The 17633-nt window shown below is 39.8% G+C and overlaps 1 protein-coding gene across 1 annotated transcript in view; it reads left to right on the forward strand.

The window, feature by feature from the left end:
- The window catches only part of OPRM1 (opioid receptor mu 1), a 231025-nt gene that overhangs the window by 164695 nt on the left and 48697 nt on the right, over positions 1–17633 (forward strand). The window contains exon 2 of the mRNA XM_073557705.1: positions 15472–15824. Coding sequence (XP_073413806.1) covers positions 15472–15824 — 353 coding nt within the window. The remainder of the gene's footprint in view (positions 1–15471; positions 15825–17633) is intronic.

Consider the following 17633-nt stretch of genomic DNA (forward strand, 5'->3'; position numbering starts at 1 on the left):
TGGGATGATTTAGCGAATCCTGCTTTGAGCAGGGGGTTGGACCAGATGGCCCAGGAGGTCCCTTCCAACTCTACGATTCTATGATTCTATGATAACTCTAAGCACAACCCTAATCCTATGACCAACCCCAACTTCAACCCTAAGGCTATATGCACACATTGCGGATTCCACTGCAGGTTTTTCCGCGTGGAAACGCAGGTAAAACCGCAGGTAAAGTGACCTGCGGTTTGGTCTGCGGTTTTGCCCTGCGCTTTCACACCTCTGCTATGGTAAAGGTATGAAACTGCTGCGGAATCCGCACAAACAATTGACATGCTGTGGTTTGTAAACCGCAGCAAAACCACGCGGAAAAATCCGCACCGTTAGCACAGCGTTTTTGAAGCCCCATAGGGTTTCATTGTACTGTACATGGTCAGCGGAACTGCTGCGTTTCCGCATTGCCAAAACCACTGCGGAAACGCAGCAGAATCCGCAACGTGTGCACGTAGCCTAACTCCAGCCTCAATCCTAACTCTAACACCAACCTTGCAAAGAACAAAAGAAATAAATTATTTAATAAAACGTAATCTAAGAGGATCACAGTAATCAAATTAAACCAATAGGAAAATCCCTGCTATTGCTGAGTGCCAGCCGATATTTTTCAGGAAGGCTAGGAGGTAGCGACCATGCTATTTTAGAATTTTGGATAACTAGAGGAGGAAGACCTGTGAAGACTCAGACGTCAAGGTTAGATTTCAGAAAGGCAGATATTAAGGGATTCAGAAAGATAATTGGAGGGATCCAATGGCTGGATATCCTTAAAGACAAAAATGTCTAGGAAGGATGGGAAATCTTGAAAAATGAAATTCTCAAAGCACAATTGTAACAATTCCAAAAAAAGAGGGAAGAATAGGAAGCATTTAAGGAAACCAGGATGGATGAACACAGAACTTAAGCACATGCTAAAAAGGAAGAAAAAATGTTTATAAAATGGAAGGAGGGAGGCATATCTAAAGAAGAATATAATGCTGTATGCAGAACCTGCAGGGCACAAATCAGATTAGTAAAGCTGACAATGAATTGAGGCTTGCAAGAGTTGTCAAAAGCAATAATAAAGGATTTTGGGGATATGTCAAAAGTAAAAGAAAAGTCAAAGATGCTATAGGATTTTTACAGGATGAAAAAGATGAAATGGTAAGACAGGATGCTGAGAAGGCCAAACTTTTAAATTCCTATTTTACATCTGTTTTCTCTCAGAAAGGAAATGTAACATCAACTGTTCTTCACTGTCCTATTAAGGGAATAGAAGAATCCAGGATATCTATAAACAGAAAGATAGTGAGCAAACACTTAGCTAACCTAAATGAATTCAAGTCTCCAGGTCCAGATGAATTACACCCCAGAGTACTGAAGGAGATAGCAGAAGAAATTGTTGAACCCCTCTCCATAATCTTTGAAAATTCTTGGAGAACAGGAGAAGTCCCAGAAGACTGGAGAAGAGCAAATGTTGTTCCTATCTTCAAAAATGGGAAGAAGGTGGACCCAGGCAACTATAGGCCAGTGAGTCTGACTTCTATACCAGGAAAGATCTTTGAACAAATTATTAAACAACATGTATGTCAGTACCTGGATAAGAATGAAGTGATTAAACAGAGTCAGCATGGGTTTGTAACTAATAAGTCATGTCAGACTAATTTAATTTCCTTCTATGACGGAATCACTGATTGAGTGGATCAAGGAAATGCTGTAGATATAGTATATCTTGACTTCAGCAAACCATTTGACAAAGTATCTCATACAATCCTTATTGAAAAAATGACTAAGTATGGAATGGACAAGGCAACTGTTAGGTGGATTCATAACTGGCTTAGTGATCGGACCCAAAGAGTGGTCGTAAATGGCTGCACATCCAGTTGGAAGAATGTCTCAAGTGGGGTACCACAGGGCTCTGTCCTGGGCCCTGTATTGTTCAACATCTTTATCAATGATTTAGATGAAGGAATTGAGGGTAAACTGATTAAATTTGCTGATGACACAAAGCTAGGAGGGATAGCTAATACTAGAGAAGAGAGAGCGAAGATTCAAAAAGATATAAATAAACTGGAGCAGTGGGCAGCAACTAACAGAATGGTTTTTAACAGGGAAAAATGCAAAGTACTACATCTGGGCAATAAAAATGAAAAAGCATATACAGAATGGGAGGAATAGGGCTAAGCAACAGCACATGTGAAAAAGACTTGGGCATACTAATAGATCACAGACTGAATATGAGTCAACAGTGTGATGCAGCAGCAAAAAAGGCAAATGCAATTCTCAGATGTATTAACAGAAGCATACAGTCAAGATCACGTGAAGTCATTATTTCCCTCTACTCCTCTTTGGTCAGACCTCATCTGGAATATTGTGTCCAGTTTTGGGCACCACATTTTAAAAAAGACATCAACAAACTGGAGCAAGTTCAGAAAAGAGCAACCAGAATGGTGACCGGTCTGCAAACCCTTTCTTATGAGGAAAGGTTGCAGGATTTGGGAATGTTTAGTTTGCAAAAGAGAAGACTGAGAGGAGACTTAATAGCTGTCTACAAATATCTAAAGGGCTGTCACATTGTAGAAGGATCAACTTTATTCTCATTTGCACAAGGAAAGACTAGAAGCAATGGGATGAAATTGAATGGGAGGAGATATTAGAAAAAACTTTTTGACAGTTAGAGTGATCAATGAGTGGAACAAGCTGCCACAAGAAGTGGTGAGTTCTCCTTCAATGGAAGTCTTCAAACAGAGGCTGGACAGACATCTGACTGGGATGATTTAGCGAATCCTGCTTTGAGTAGGGGGTTGGACCTGATGGCCCAGGAGGTCCCTTCCAACTCTACAATTCTATGAGGCGGAAGACTGGATGACAGAGCTGGAGGGACCAGTGGGTAGCAAAGGTACCAGGGGGGGCTTGAGGACCTCCTAAAACATGAATATCATGTCAGAAGAGAGAAATGTTTTTAATACATGGCACATTTTTTTAAGTGATCGCTGTTATTCATTGAATAACAGCGATCACATGATCGGGGACCAGAGAAAAACAGCTCAGATCGTGTTCTCCAAGGTCTCAGCTGCCTAAAGTAGCTGAAACCCCAGAGATTTTCCAGTGCCGGTGGGTGCTATTACCTTATTCCCAATTGTCTGTTGAAAACGGGGAATAAGGCCCCTTAATGGACGCTTTTTTTAATGCATATTGATGGTCATTAAGGAGTTAAATTGGCAAATTTAGGACATCACAAGTACATGCCACATTAATGTCAAAGAACAGCATGGTGATGCATTAGCCTTTTTAGCCATCACATGAACTCTGTTTTACATTTGTGATATAATATACAATATTATATCTTGTATTTTTTCCAGGATAAATACTGTATGTGCAAAGCATCCAGGTTTTTGTCACATAAATACCAGCTCAATAGTTATGATCATACCAGATGATATTTCCTCTAGTGGATATTTCCACTAATTTGACATCTGTACTTTTATTTTTAGCTACATCTGTAGTAATTACACAAATGTCTGTTAATGTTGCAACACTATTATATTGTGTGGTATGGTACATGCCTTTAACCTCTTTGTAATGTAATGAATGGAAACCTTTACAATTATATATGCCATGTGTATTTTAGAGGAGCTCTTTAATCGACTTTTTTTAGAAAACATTTAATGGCATAATTACCTTGCAAAAAAGGTTCCTAAGTAAATCCTGCAAAATGTCCTCAGTGACATTTTGTTCAGCAATTGTAATATGTTCCCATTGTAAATTATAATCTACAGATAGACAGATGTGAAGATATTATTACTAGAGTTTAGTGAATTTGTTCAAATCCCTACTTATTTGAGAAGCTATAGCGCTTACCAAATAAGCTGCAGAGGGAACCTGAATACATGGAGTGCGTTGGCTGATCAGCACCACAGTTGCATATGTCGGGGCTGTGTCACTGTCACAACACATGCATGGAGAGCCCAACACACAGGCTCTCCATACAGGTGTTGTGACAGTAACACAGCTGTGACACATCCAGCTGCTGTGCCGATCAACTAATCGGCCGGCACGCTCCATGTATTTGGGTTCCCACTGCAGCTTATTGGGCTATAGCTTGCCGAATAAGCAGGGACCAAGACAAATTCTCTCAACTCTAATTATTACATAGGTACAGTTGTGGCCAAAAGTGTTGACACCCCTGCAATTCTGTCAGATAATACTCAGTTTCTATCTGAAAATGATTGCAAACACAAATTCTTTGGTATTATTATCTTCAGTTAATTTGTCTTAAGTGAAAAAACACAAAAGAGAATGAAGCAAAAAGCAAAACATTGATCATTTCACACAAAACTCCAAAAATGGGCCAGACAAAAGTATTGGCACCCTCAGCCTAATATTTGGTTGCACAACCTTTAGCCAAAATAACTGCGACCAACCGCTTCCGGTAACCATCAATGAGTTTCTTACAATGCTCTGCTGGAATTTTAGACCATTCTTCTTTGGCAAACTGCTCCAGGTCCCTGATATTTGAAGGATGCCTTCTCCAAACTGCCATTTTTAGATCTCTCCACAGGTGTTCTATGGGATCCAGGTCTGGACTCATTGCTGGCCACCTTAGAAGTCTCCAGTGCTTTCTCTCAAACCATTTTCTAGTGCTTTTTGAAGTGTCTTTTGGGTCATTGTCCTGCTGGAAGACCCATGACCTCTGAGGGAGACCCAGCTTTCTCACAGTGGGCCCTACATTATGCTGCAAAATTTGTTGGTAGTCTTCAGACTTCATAATGCCATGCACACGGTCAAGCAGTCCAGTGCCAGAGGCAGCAAAGCAACCCCAAAACATCAGGGAACCTCGGTCATGTTTGACTGTAGGGACCGTGTTCTTTTCTTTGAATGCCTCTTTTTTTCTCCTGTAAACTCTATGTTGATGCCTTTGCCCAAAAAGCTCTACTTTTGTCTCATCTGACCAAAGAACATTCTTCCAAAACGTTTTAGGCTTTTTCAGGTAAGTTTTGGCAAACTCCAGCCTGGCTTTTTTATGTCTCGGGGTAAGAAGTGGGGTCTTCCTGGGTCTCCTACCATACAGTCCCTTTTCATTCAGACGCCGACGGATAGTACGGGTTGACACTGTTATACCCTCGGACTGCAGGGCAGCTTGAACTTGTTTGGATGTTAGTCGAGGTTCTTTATCCAACATCCGCACAATCTTGCGTTGAAATCTCTTGTCAATTTTTCTTTTCCGTCCACATCTAGGGAGGTTAGCCACAGTGCCATGGGCTTTAAACTTCTTGATGACACTGCGCATGGTAGACACAGGAACATTCAGGTCTTTGGAGATGGACTTGTAGCCTTGAGATTGCTCATGCTTCCTCACAATTTGGTTTCTCAATTCCTCAGACAGTTCTTTGGTCTTCTTTCTTTTCTCCATGCTCAATGTGGTACACACAAGGACACAGGACAGAGGTTGAGTCAACTTTAATCCATGTCAACTGGCTGCAAGTGTGATTTAGTTATTGCCAACACCTGTTAGGTGCCACAGGTAAGTTACAGGTGCTGTTAATTACCCAAATTAGAGAAGCATCACATGATTTTTCGAACAGTGCCAATACTTTTGTCCACCCTCTTTTTTATGTTTTGTGTGGAATTATATCCAGTTTGGCTTTAGGACAATTATTTTTGTGTTTTTTTATTTAAGAAAAATTAAATGAAGATAATACCAAAGAATTTGTGTTTGCAATCATTTTCAGGAAGAAACTGAGTATTATCTGACATAATTGCAGGGGTGTCAATACTTTTGGCCACAACTGTATCTTATGCTGTAAAATTAATTTGAGTATAAATTTACATATGGATGCCTCTTAAATTATAATAGAATAATGGCTCTAATATTTCCACCTTACCTTTGTCCTTCACCATCAAAGCCTGCAACTTACAAAGCCATTGCTGGTTCTCATTTCTGATGCATTTAATTGGTTGAAAGTGTAATTGAATCACTGTGTGAATTTCTGTTCTGAAATTGAACCAACAATTGAATTATATTGAGCCATTCAGCGGTTGTTTTATTTAATCTCTTCCTCTAAGAGAAAATTTAATATTTTGCATTTTTTCTTCAATTTTTATCTTTTTGATGACTTAGTACAAGGACTTGTTTTTGTAAGGGTATGTGCACATGCTGCGGATTCTGCTGCGGATCTGCAGTGGATTTGGCCTTGCGGATCCGCAGCAGTTCCACAGACATTGTACAGTACAATGCAAAGCAATGGAATTTCAAAACCGCAGTGCAGATGCTGCGGATTTTTCCGCGTGGATTTGCTGCGCTTTTAAATCCGCAGCATGTCAATTCTTTCTGCGGATTCCGCAGTGGTTTGACACCTGTTCCATTGTTCAGGTGTCAAACCACAGGCAAATCCACAGATAAACCGCAGGTCACTTTACCTGCGGATTTACCTGCAAATCTGCGCGGAAAAATCCGCAGCTGAATCCACACTGTGTGCACTCACCCTAAGACAAGTTTTTTTTTAAATTGCAACTTTCAATTTACCATCTAATTTACTTAAAAATAGTACAAGAAAAAAATCTAAGCAAGGTTAACTAGTAAAGAAAGCACAATTCTAGCATTATTTTTTGGATTTTGTTTTAAGTTGTTCAGTGTGTGGGATAAATAGCCTGGTAACATAGTTCAGCATGTCAGTATGATTATGGTGCAATCAAACTTTTAGATTTTATATTTAAAAAAAAATGCAAGCCGAGATTTTTTTTTACATAAATGGAACTGTACAAGGGCTTGTTTTTTGTAGCAGGCACTAGGTTTTATTGATACCATTTTAGGGTACATGTTTGAAAAAAATGTAACTATTTTTTACATATTTGTTTTAGTTCATCAAGGGCACTGTGATCTATGATGCTTATGTGGCCAAGCTTTAACCAACAGGCTAAGCTTCGTAGAGGTGCAAAGATGGCAATCCTGAGTACTTTCATTGGGGCCCAGCTGCTATTGCATCACACAGTGAGGAGAATGATGGGTGACATAATAACTTTACTCCCTGGAGTGACTTCATTATAGTTCTACTTCATTATGGTTCTGCCAGGGGTTCTGACTGAATCACATATTTTGGAGATTTAGTACTCCACAGATGTTAACGTCAGCCTTAAAATCGATTCAAAATAGTAGGTGCCCCAAAATGGCATTAATTAAATGTTCAACTCAACCTACCAAAAACAATCCCCACTTAGGTCTGGCATATTTGAACAAAAAACAGGGGGTCTCCACATTACTAATGACACAAGGATTCCGGAAAAGTGGCATAGCTTCATAAAAAAATCAAGTGAAATCCGCGCTCCTAATGCTTAACCTCTTTTCTGAGCACCCCAGTAAGCACTCGCATGTTTGGTACTGTATTGAGGAGAGCACACTTGACAATATACAGGGTGCTGGACTGCTGATTCCAGGTTGGCAAAAATGATGATGGGCACTAAGTTGGCATATTTGCAGCTTAAACTCTGCAACCCCAACTAGTGCTTATTTCTTGAAAAGACCCGTGGAGTCAAAATATTAATGGAACCCATAATTTAATTCCCAGAGGGGTGTAATTTGCAATCTGGGGTTACATGAAGGGAGTTTTCTTTATTCAGACACGTTAGGGGCTTTACAAATAGCATCTATGAACTATTCTAAATGCAACAATGTGTCTGCATTCTATTCCAGCCAAATGTAAGCTCAGGCTTCCTATTCATCCCATGTTATAGTGTACACCCTGTTTTTTCTAGAGTTTTGTTGTAATTTAGCAAAAGCATAATTTAGTGCATTTTCCATATGGAAATTTCAGTTTTCTACTGAATGTTATGATGAGGTTTTTGCTATGCAAATGTGGCCCAAAGCAATTCACATTGCTACACACCACGTCATTAAAAACAACGCTGAAAATATGTGTCAGAATCGGCTCTGTTCTTAAAAATTCATGCCAAAATTTTTCAGCCAGAAAAATGGACATCAAAAATGTCTGTCTAAAAAAACATTTAGAGCTGCAATTGGAACTTCTTTTTAACCATTTATGGGTCCATTTATCCTGGAGTGTTTTATAATAATAATAATAATAATAATAATCGCCGGTGTTTTCTAGAAAGGCTGGCGTGATGTCAGGAGAAGAAGCGTATAATTGGGTGTCATCAGCATAGAGATGGTACTGGAAACCAAATCTACTGATTGTTTGACCAATAGGGGCAGTGTACAAGGAGAAGAGGAGGGGGCCTAGAACCGATCCTTGGGGGACCCCAACAGTAAGGGGAAGGTGAGAGGAGGAGGAACCGGCAAAAGATACAGTAAAGGAGCTGTCGGAGAGATAGGAGGAGAACCAGGAGAGAACGGTGTCCTTGAGGCCAATGGAACGGAGCATAGTGAGGAGGAGCTGGTGATCCACAGTGTCGAATGCTGCAGAGAGATCCAAGAGAATTAGCATGGAGTAATGACCATTTGATTTAGCTGTTAGCAGATCATTAGAGACTTTAGTGAGGGCAGTTTCAGTGGAGTGTAAAGAGCGGAAACCGGATTGGAGAGGGTCTAGAACAGAGTTTTCTGAGAGATAGCGGATAAGACGGGAGTGGACCAGGCGTTCCAGGAGTTTAGAGATGAAGGGAAGATTAGAGACAGGTCTATAGTTAGCGGCACAGTTTTGGTCGAGGGATGGTTTTTTAAGTAGTGGATGTATGATGGCATGCTTAAATGAGGAGGGAAAAATACCAGAAGAGAGAGAGAGGTTAAATATTTTAGTTAGGTGAGGGGTGACAGCAGGGCAAAGGGACTGGAGGAGATGTGACGGAAATGGGTCACTGGTGCAAGTAGTTGGGCGAGAAGATGCAAGGAGCCTTCTTACTTCTTCTGTGACTGGTTCAAAATCAGAGAGTGAGTTAGATGCAGTGGGGGAGGGAGGACAGTGCATGGTATGAGGTGACTGTGAGATAATTTCCTGTCGAATATGGTCAATTTTTTCTTTGAAGTAATTGGCCAGATCGTCAGCTCGGAGCTGCGTGGTTGGGGCCTGTACTCTTGGATTGAGTAGAGAATGAAAAGTGTCAAAGAGATGTTTCGGGTTATTGGACAGTGAGATGATGAGGGTGTTGAAATAGGTTTGTTTGGAGAGGTGAAGGGCAGTGTTGTATGTTCTAAGCATAAACTTAAAATGGATGAAATCTTCGTGTAGATTGGATTTTCTCCACAGACGTTCGGCGCACCTGGAGCACCGTTGCAGGAAACGTGTTTGCACCGTGTGCCAGGGTTGTCGCCGTCTGCGTTGTGGTGTTCTATTTATAGGGGGTGCAAATTCATCCAGGGCAGTTTGAAGTGTTTCATTGTAATGCTTCAATGCAGAATCAGGACATGAGAGGGAGGAGATAGGGGCCAATGAAGACTGCAAGTTCTTTCTAAGTTTCTGGGTGTTAATGGCCTGTATGTTTCTATAAGTCTGGACAGTGGGGGTGACCTGAGCAGCTTGGCATTTCTTAATAGAGAATGAAAGAAGATTGTGGTCAGAGAGCGGGAGAGGGGAGTTTGCAAAATCATCCACTGCACAAAGCCGAGAGAAGACCAAGTCGAGGGAGTTTCCGTCTTCATGCGTTGGAGAATTAGTAAGCTGCGAAAGGCCAAATGAGGAGGTTAGAGATAAAAGGTGAGTAGCAGATGGTGAGAGGGGAAGAGCAATGGGGATGTTGAAATCTCCCATGATGAGGGTAGGGATGTCACAGGAGAGAAAATGCGGAAGCCAAGTGGCAAAATGATCCAGGAACTGATGGGAGGGGCCGGGAGGACGATATACCACCGCCACTCGCATGGAGAAGGGGGTGTAGAGTCTGATGGCATGGACCTCAAAAGAAGGGAAGACAAGTGAAGGTACTTGAGGGATAACCTGAAAGGTACATTTTGGTGATAGGAGCAGACCAACGCCTCCACCAGCTCTATTGTCTGATCTTGGGGTATGAGAGAAGTGTAGCCCCCCATATGAAAGAGCAGCAGCAGCGGTAGTGTCTGACTGCTGGATCCAGGTTTCAGTAAGAGCCAGGAGGTTAAGAGAATTAGAAAGGAAGTAGTCATGGATGAAGGAGAGTTTGTTACACACTGAGCGAGAGTTCCAAAGTGCACAATTAAGAGAGACAGATGGCATGCAGGGAATATTAATAAGATTAGAGGGGTTTCTGAGTGTAGCAGTCGGGGGGTTTGACTTTCTATAACATGGTGGACCAGGGTTGGGAGCAATGTCTCCTGCGACTAGGAGAAGGAGGATAGAAATAGTGAGCAGATGGTTAAGTGATTTGTGAGAGCGTCTCTGATGTTGAATGGTGGGACTGACTGGATCTGTGCAATTTAACAATGTGAAAAGAGCGTGAGTGCTATACATAGGAGAGGAAAGAAGTGAGGGGCCAATATGGATGGAGTGTAGAGAGTTAATGCCAGGGCGGTGGATGTGTGTGAATGCAGCGGCCAGGATAAAAATTACACAAATGCATATGGTATATATTTGATGTGCTCCAAATGTAAAGGAAGTAGATGTATATAAATGTCTTACCTGTCTCCTGCCCTGTCTAACTGCCATGTTATAACTGCCAGTACTTTGATAAACTGTACTTCGATAAAGTGTGCAGAAAATGCCCCCTGCATAAATGCTTTCCCCAAACTATGTCTGAATATATAGGAGGCTAAGGCTAAGTTTTTTTTTTTTTTTTGTTGGCTCTCTCTCTTCTCGTTAATCAATCACACTAAATTGAGACACCAGGACCCAATAAAATGTTGTGGTCAAATAAACACATGTCCAGCACTACATGGATCATAAAGCACTTTGAAAAGTTTCTTGACCTCACAACATAAGGGGACGAGCAGAGTAAGTTGAAAAAACTATATACCAGATATAAGCTTGCAGAGTTGAAAACACAGAGATAGCATTCAGGATTAACTGCTTGCTGACATTGAATGGAGACATAGGAGTGGATTCAGAGCAGAGATTGGAAAAGCTGGTTACCAGATATAAGCTTGCAGAGTTGAAAACACAGAGATAGCATTCAGGATTAACTGCTTGCTGACATTGAATGGAGACACAGGAGTGGTTTTATACAATTTTCACTTAAAACTGCTTGATATGTTGCAATATTTTTGCACAACTCAAAGCTGCACAAACATTGTTAGTTTTAAAATACATGTTTTAATTGTTCAATTTATTAATGGTGCAACATATACCTCACAACAATACTGCATGGTGCTCCCAAATGTTTTTTCCAGTTGTGACCCAACAGCAGGTGAAATAAGTATTGAATATGTCACCAAGTAAATATATTTCTAAAGCTAATCTTGACATTAAATTCTTACCTGATGTCGGTAACAACCCATCCAATCCACACAGGCAAAGAAATCAAACCACAGATGTCCATGTCATCTATAATGCAGTGATGATGCTGTTGGGACTTATACTGCTGACCCTAAAACATCACACAACTCCTTAGGCCTGTTTCACACTTCCATTTTTGACCATCAGTCAAAATCCGCCGTTTTGCAAAAAAAAACGGATCCACCATTTTTTTTGGCGGATCCGTTTTTTTCCCCATTGATTTGCATTGCCGGCGGATCTTGATGGATGGCCATCCGTTGGATCCATTTTTTTGCGGATTCGTCAATTTTTTTGCGCCCGCCGACATGCCTGGACGGACCATGCAACGCTTTTTTTGCTGCAGGATCCGCATTTTATAGTGTGCATGCCCGGAGGAATGAAAAATTCTCTCTCTCTCTCTCTCTCTCTCTCTCTCCTTCCCGGGCTGTGGTTCCTTTAAAATTCTTCATTCATTGGATCCGTCAAAAAAAAAACAGTCAGGTGGCATCCGTTCGCATCAGTTAGCAACGTATCCGTTTTACACCATTTTGGCGGAATTTAACTGACACAAAAAAACTGAAGTGTGAAACAGGCCTTACCTGACCCTGCCCTAACTGTGCAGTTTATGCTGCTGCCACTGCACAGCCATATAATCTAACTAACCACTGCTTTATAGTTTTAGACCGTACTGCTTCTGCCAGTGCGGCCATTGCTGGAGCTAGTCTGCAACACATCTCTTTACCTGCCCCAATCCAATTCTCTACCATATGGCATCTGCCGCTGCCACTGCACAGCTACACATCCGCTAACTGTGTGTTATAGTGCCAGACAGTACTGATGCTGAGAACTGTACTCTCTTTATGGTACAGAAGCATTAATCAACTAACATTTGGAAGGCTTGGTGATAGACCTTTTTTCTTCACTTTGAAAGCTAATCTGATTCTGCTCTCTAAAATAATTGATTATTTTGGGACAGTTTGATAAAAAGTCTTTCTAATTGTCAAAAATATCTAATAATAAAAGCTATAATTTTTTCACTCATAGCCATTAGTTCTTCACATTCAAAATAGCACAACTCTTGATATTTCCCAAGCAAAGATAAGTTTTGCTTTTCGCATGTGAAAAAGCCAAGTCTTCTTCAATGTACACCCCTGTTTATAAACAACAAGGCAAGCATCTGCCCCCAAAAGGCGTACTTTTTGACCGTTTCTACAATTTAAGAAGCTTAACACGTCTGATACTTCTATGTGTGATTAAATGGCCTGTTATTTATTACTGATTACCATACCTTTTTCTAAAACTGCAGTATGAAATTAATAGGCTGTTGGTTACCATCTGTTTTCCCGTAGCATGGTTGGTTCATGTCACTTGGGCATTAAGAAGGCTGTGTGTACAGTGCAAAGCTTAACCCCTTAGTGACCAGGCCATTTTTTGTTAATCTGACTACTGTCACTTTGAATATCAATAATTCTGGAATGCTTCAACATATCCCATTGATTTTGAGATTGCTTTTCTCCATGACACATCATACTTTATGATAATGGCAAACTTAGGATATGTTTTGCTTTTAGTTATAAAAATATCAGAAATTTGACAAAATTAAAAACAAAAATAGCAATTTTCAATCTTTGAATGATTATTACTTTAATCCAGACAGTCATACCACACAAAAACATTAGTAAATAACATTTCCTTCATGTCTGCTTTGCATCGCATTTTTTTTTCTAGAAAAAGAGAATCTGAGTCATAATACACAAAAATTATAAAGATTTTATTATTCCAAAAAATGTTAAAAATTTACATACACAGTATAAAAATTCATATGGGTACAAGAAGTTTTGATCCATAGGTGAAACAAAAGAACAGTGGCAAGAGGCCAGGTCAGGATAACATGATGCTGATGGGGACCACCAATTAATTGTATAAACCTATACAAGAGACACCAGTGTTTACTGTGCTAGCATTCCTTCTTTTATTTATATCAAATTATGGCTTGACGTATCCAACGGAAATGCTATGATGTGGTGTCTGTTTTAGAGGGTACATTACATTTCTGGTGCACGCTATATATGTAACATGATTATGGTTAGTAAAAGGCTAATTACCCATTTTGTGAGGGATCCTGCCTGGACTGTGGCTACATGCCCCAACGTGCATATCACAGGTCAGTAAAAAGACATTTTTACTTTTCTTACAGAGTCCTTTTAAGTTGAGAAGTGTCCTCCCAAAATTAATCAATATTGTTACTTCAGGGAAAAGTGGATACATAGTGTATGTTAAATACAGATGCACTCATGGCTATTTTTTTATTTTATTGATTCTTGTCTACGTTGAGCAAAGAGTTGAGCAGTTCCTTGAAATACTACAAGTACATTGTTATATCAGGATAAGTGACACTAAGTGGCAAGTGCAGCCCTGCCACTTTGACAAACTCAGCTCTAGTACGTCTGGATACTGCTAATTGTATTTGTTTATTAGTTTTAGATTGAGAAAGAATGGATTTGCAATTACTAAAATAATTGTAAGTAATACAGCAGTCGGTGCCATGCAAATGTTAGCACATGATTGATTTTTTTAATTCAAACTAATAGAAAATAATTGCTAAATAGGAAGATCCAATTTTGGATGAATTAATGGATTGAGTTCCCGATAGCAATCTTGCTTTATTGAACAGTTAATGCATTCTCAGTTGTGAGCTTTCGAACTTGTGACTCAAATTTTAGGAACACAATAAATAGTATGCAAAGGATAAAAGAAAACAAACTCCTTTCAAAAGTAAGACTTTTGTGAATAGCTCACTCATGAAACAGTTTTTAATCCTTAACATCAAAGTAAGGTCAATAAAATAACTTTTATTAGTTGATGAATATATCCTATATAAAAAACTATTACATCTAGTATTTTTATGACCTCAGTGGTTTTTAAGGACAGCAAGAAGTCTTCTTGGCTTGTTACAACACCTGTGTTTTTCCATTCTTCAAGAATGTCTTCTTTTAGAGCCTGGATGCTGGATGGAAAGTGGTGCACAACTTGTCTTTTCAGAGTTATTCATAGGTGAGACACTGCAATTTAAAAATACAATAGAATTCACTCGTGACTAGCGTCCTTAGCCTTTGACAGGTTTGCATCTAATTCCAGGGTCATCAACCAGAGTCATCTTAAAGGGACTGCCCTAGTGACCGTGAATGCAGCTTGTGCTTTTTGGTTGTGTATCTGAAGGATTGCAGGGTTATGCTCACTTGTCAGCCAGTGTAAAAGGGAGCAGGTTTAATAGTGGTTTGGGCAAGGTGTTTTGCATCATGTCATCAATTATGTAAATGTCACTTCCTTGCAGAAAATATGTAAGAATCTATCTGTTGGCATAAGCCTGATGAAGACCACTGATAACGGTTGAAAATCAATGTTGTAATTTTTAAATCAGTCAACAATAAATCTATTTTTGTCACTCAATGACTTATTTAGCCTTTAGACCTTATCTGTAAGATTCCAAAGAGTAATCACAACAAGGTCCTACACTGTTGCGCTCATTTGGATGCCATCTCTACTCCATCTCAGAATAGTAATACTGTGGGATTGAACATGCTTATGAAAGACATTACATATCAATTTCCTAAAAAGTTTTGCTGTATTCATGGCTTCATTAAGGGACCAAGATTTCAATATATACAATGTACGAAAATTAATACATGACATACACATAGTTTAAATTGATTTATTAATATGACCCAAATTTAAATAGTTTAAAATAGAGTTATACAGAACATAGATATATAAATTGTTTGTGTTGGATCAATTTTGTGGCATTTTTGTAAATTGATTCATACCGTGGCATGCACATAAATATAGACGCTATTTCAAAACTATTGTCAAAAAAAATAAATTGATTTGAAGTAAAGATATACAATATATAGCTTTATATGCTATTAGTGTTGGGGCAAATTATTGTTTTTTTCTAATATTTTTCATATAATAAATACGCACATATACTATAATCTGAAGAATTTTATAGACAAAATATTATTTGTAGGAAGTACTTGTGACCTAATAGCAGTAAACTGGTAAAGAAGGCTTTTCTTGGCAATAATAAAAAAAATATTAAAAACTAACAGATCATTTTTTTATTTTATAGGTACACTAAAATGAAGACAGCCACCAATATCTACATTTTTAATCTTGCGCTAGCAGATGCCCTTGCAACTAGTACTTTGCCCTTTCAAAGTGTAAACTACCTTATGGGAACATGGCCCTTTGGTAATATTGTATGTAAAATTGTTATATCAATAGACTACTATAATATGTTCACAAGTATTTTCACTCTGACTACAATGAGTGTAGATCGGTATATAGCAGTTTGTCATCCAGTAAAAGCTCTTGACTTCAGGACGCCACGAAATGCCAAAATTGTTAATGTTTGCAACTGGATCCTTTCTTCAGCAATTGGATTACCTGTAATGTTCATGGCAACTACAAAAACTGACAGAGGTAAGTGAAAAGAGAACTTTTTGGAAAAATGTAAGAATTTTTTTTTTCTATAGGCTTAGATGAATTGTCAACTTAACCTGTAGCAGAACACTAATTTCCTGTAATTCTATCTTCTTATAAATGTTTGCTGGATGTCATAAGTAATTGTCTAGCTAACCTTAAGTGGATCCTCACTCAAGTTCTGCTTCCAGAAACAACTGGAAGTTGGAGTCTAAAAACACCCTGTGACCAATGTGAAAATTGCAAGATTTCTAAATATTATTTTTAATATAGATTGTGATTAGTGTTGAGCATTCCGATACTGCATTCCGATATCGGCCGATATTCGCAGTATCGGAGTTCCGATACTTTTAGAATATCGAATACCAGAATCAGAAGTTCCTATAATGCAATGAGCCAGTTTGATTTTATTCAGCCAATGAGGAATACTAAGAAGTGTGGGCACATCCTGTTATGCTAGTTAGGCATGTTAACTAATGGCATGGCTGTGATTGGCTGCTGAATTGATGTCATGATGCACTATAAAAGCAGCCGCCGCCATTTTGGGTTCACTCTGCTGTGAATTTACTTAGGGACAGGACGCTGCTGTTCTGACTCTGAGGACAGTTTGAGCTAGCGATTTGCTTTATTGTGCTTTACCCAGGCTACTTTAGCAACCGCTGTGTGAGAAGCTTTCTTTTGCCTTGCACCGCTGTTCACGACTGTCTGCGAGGTCTCTGTGTGTGAGTGCAGCTCACGCTGTAGTGTGTTCTGCAGCCACCTCCGGTTGTAGTCAGCTCAGCATGCGTCACTGCCTCATACATTGTCCTTTTTTGCATTAGTGCTGCTCATTTTTCCTGATTTCTCCTATTAGTGTGGTTCCATCCGTTTCCAGCTAGAATATTTGCAAACACTATATAGGAGTAGATAGAGGAGCCTTTCTGCTGGCTTGTGCCCTGCAGCCCCAGCCAGATTAGTATTAGCCTATTTTTTGGAGCCTCATCTATTGCATTGTAGGTTACCTTCCTGCATTGTAATAGCTACAAAAAGTTTGTGATACTATTGGTTTTACATCTTTGGGCACATCCAGTGTCTTTTTGTGAAAAAAAAGTTAATAAAGTTCACCAAACACTCCACTTTACAGTTGTGTAGGCCACATTAGCTCATATTAAAGTCTAGTCCACACTTTATAAAATTAGTGTTTCTTATACCTGTTAGCAGCTGTTAAGGAATAAGCACACTAAGCCCTTAGTACTTTTCTGCCTATCTTTATGAGTCTACCAAGATGAAGAAGGCAGGGAGTAAGGCACGTGGATTTTCTGCAGGGAGAGGACGTGGGGATTGTCTGCCTGCTGAGGGCACCAGGGACTCAGCATCCCCCAGTTTTACCAGGGAACAGTCCTTTATGCGCAGCTTTGTAGGAGCTCGCCGTACCCCACTGCTGTGGGACGAACAAATTGAAGCCGTTGTTGGTTGGATGGCAGCTAACGCATCGACTTCAATTAGTTCCAGATCCTCTCAGGTCCAGAGCACTGAAGAGCACCCATCTGTCTGTTCACCACTTGCCAAATTGCCCAGGCAGTCAGAGAGCCCTGGACAGGAGCCATCTCTACTTCTGTTCTCTGAATCTGTTGACTTGGAAAGAGGGGGCCAGCCAAGCAGCATTCAAGAATTTGAAGAAGAGGTAGTATGCAGTGATGCACAACAGCTTTGTCTCTCTGAATCTGAAGAGGCAGGTGGGCCAGTGCCTATGGTCAGCACACCTCAGTATGCATCTGATGATGAGACTCAGGTGCCACTTTCTGGTACGCACTGTGCTGTCGAGACTAC

This window comes from Dendrobates tinctorius, unplaced genomic scaffold (assembly GCF_039654945.1).
Source record: "Dendrobates tinctorius isolate UK_male_01 unplaced genomic scaffold, ASM3965494v1 ptg000250l, whole genome shotgun sequence".
In the NCBI taxonomy this organism is placed as follows: Eukaryota; Metazoa; Chordata; class Amphibia; order Anura; family Dendrobatidae; genus Dendrobates; species Dendrobates tinctorius.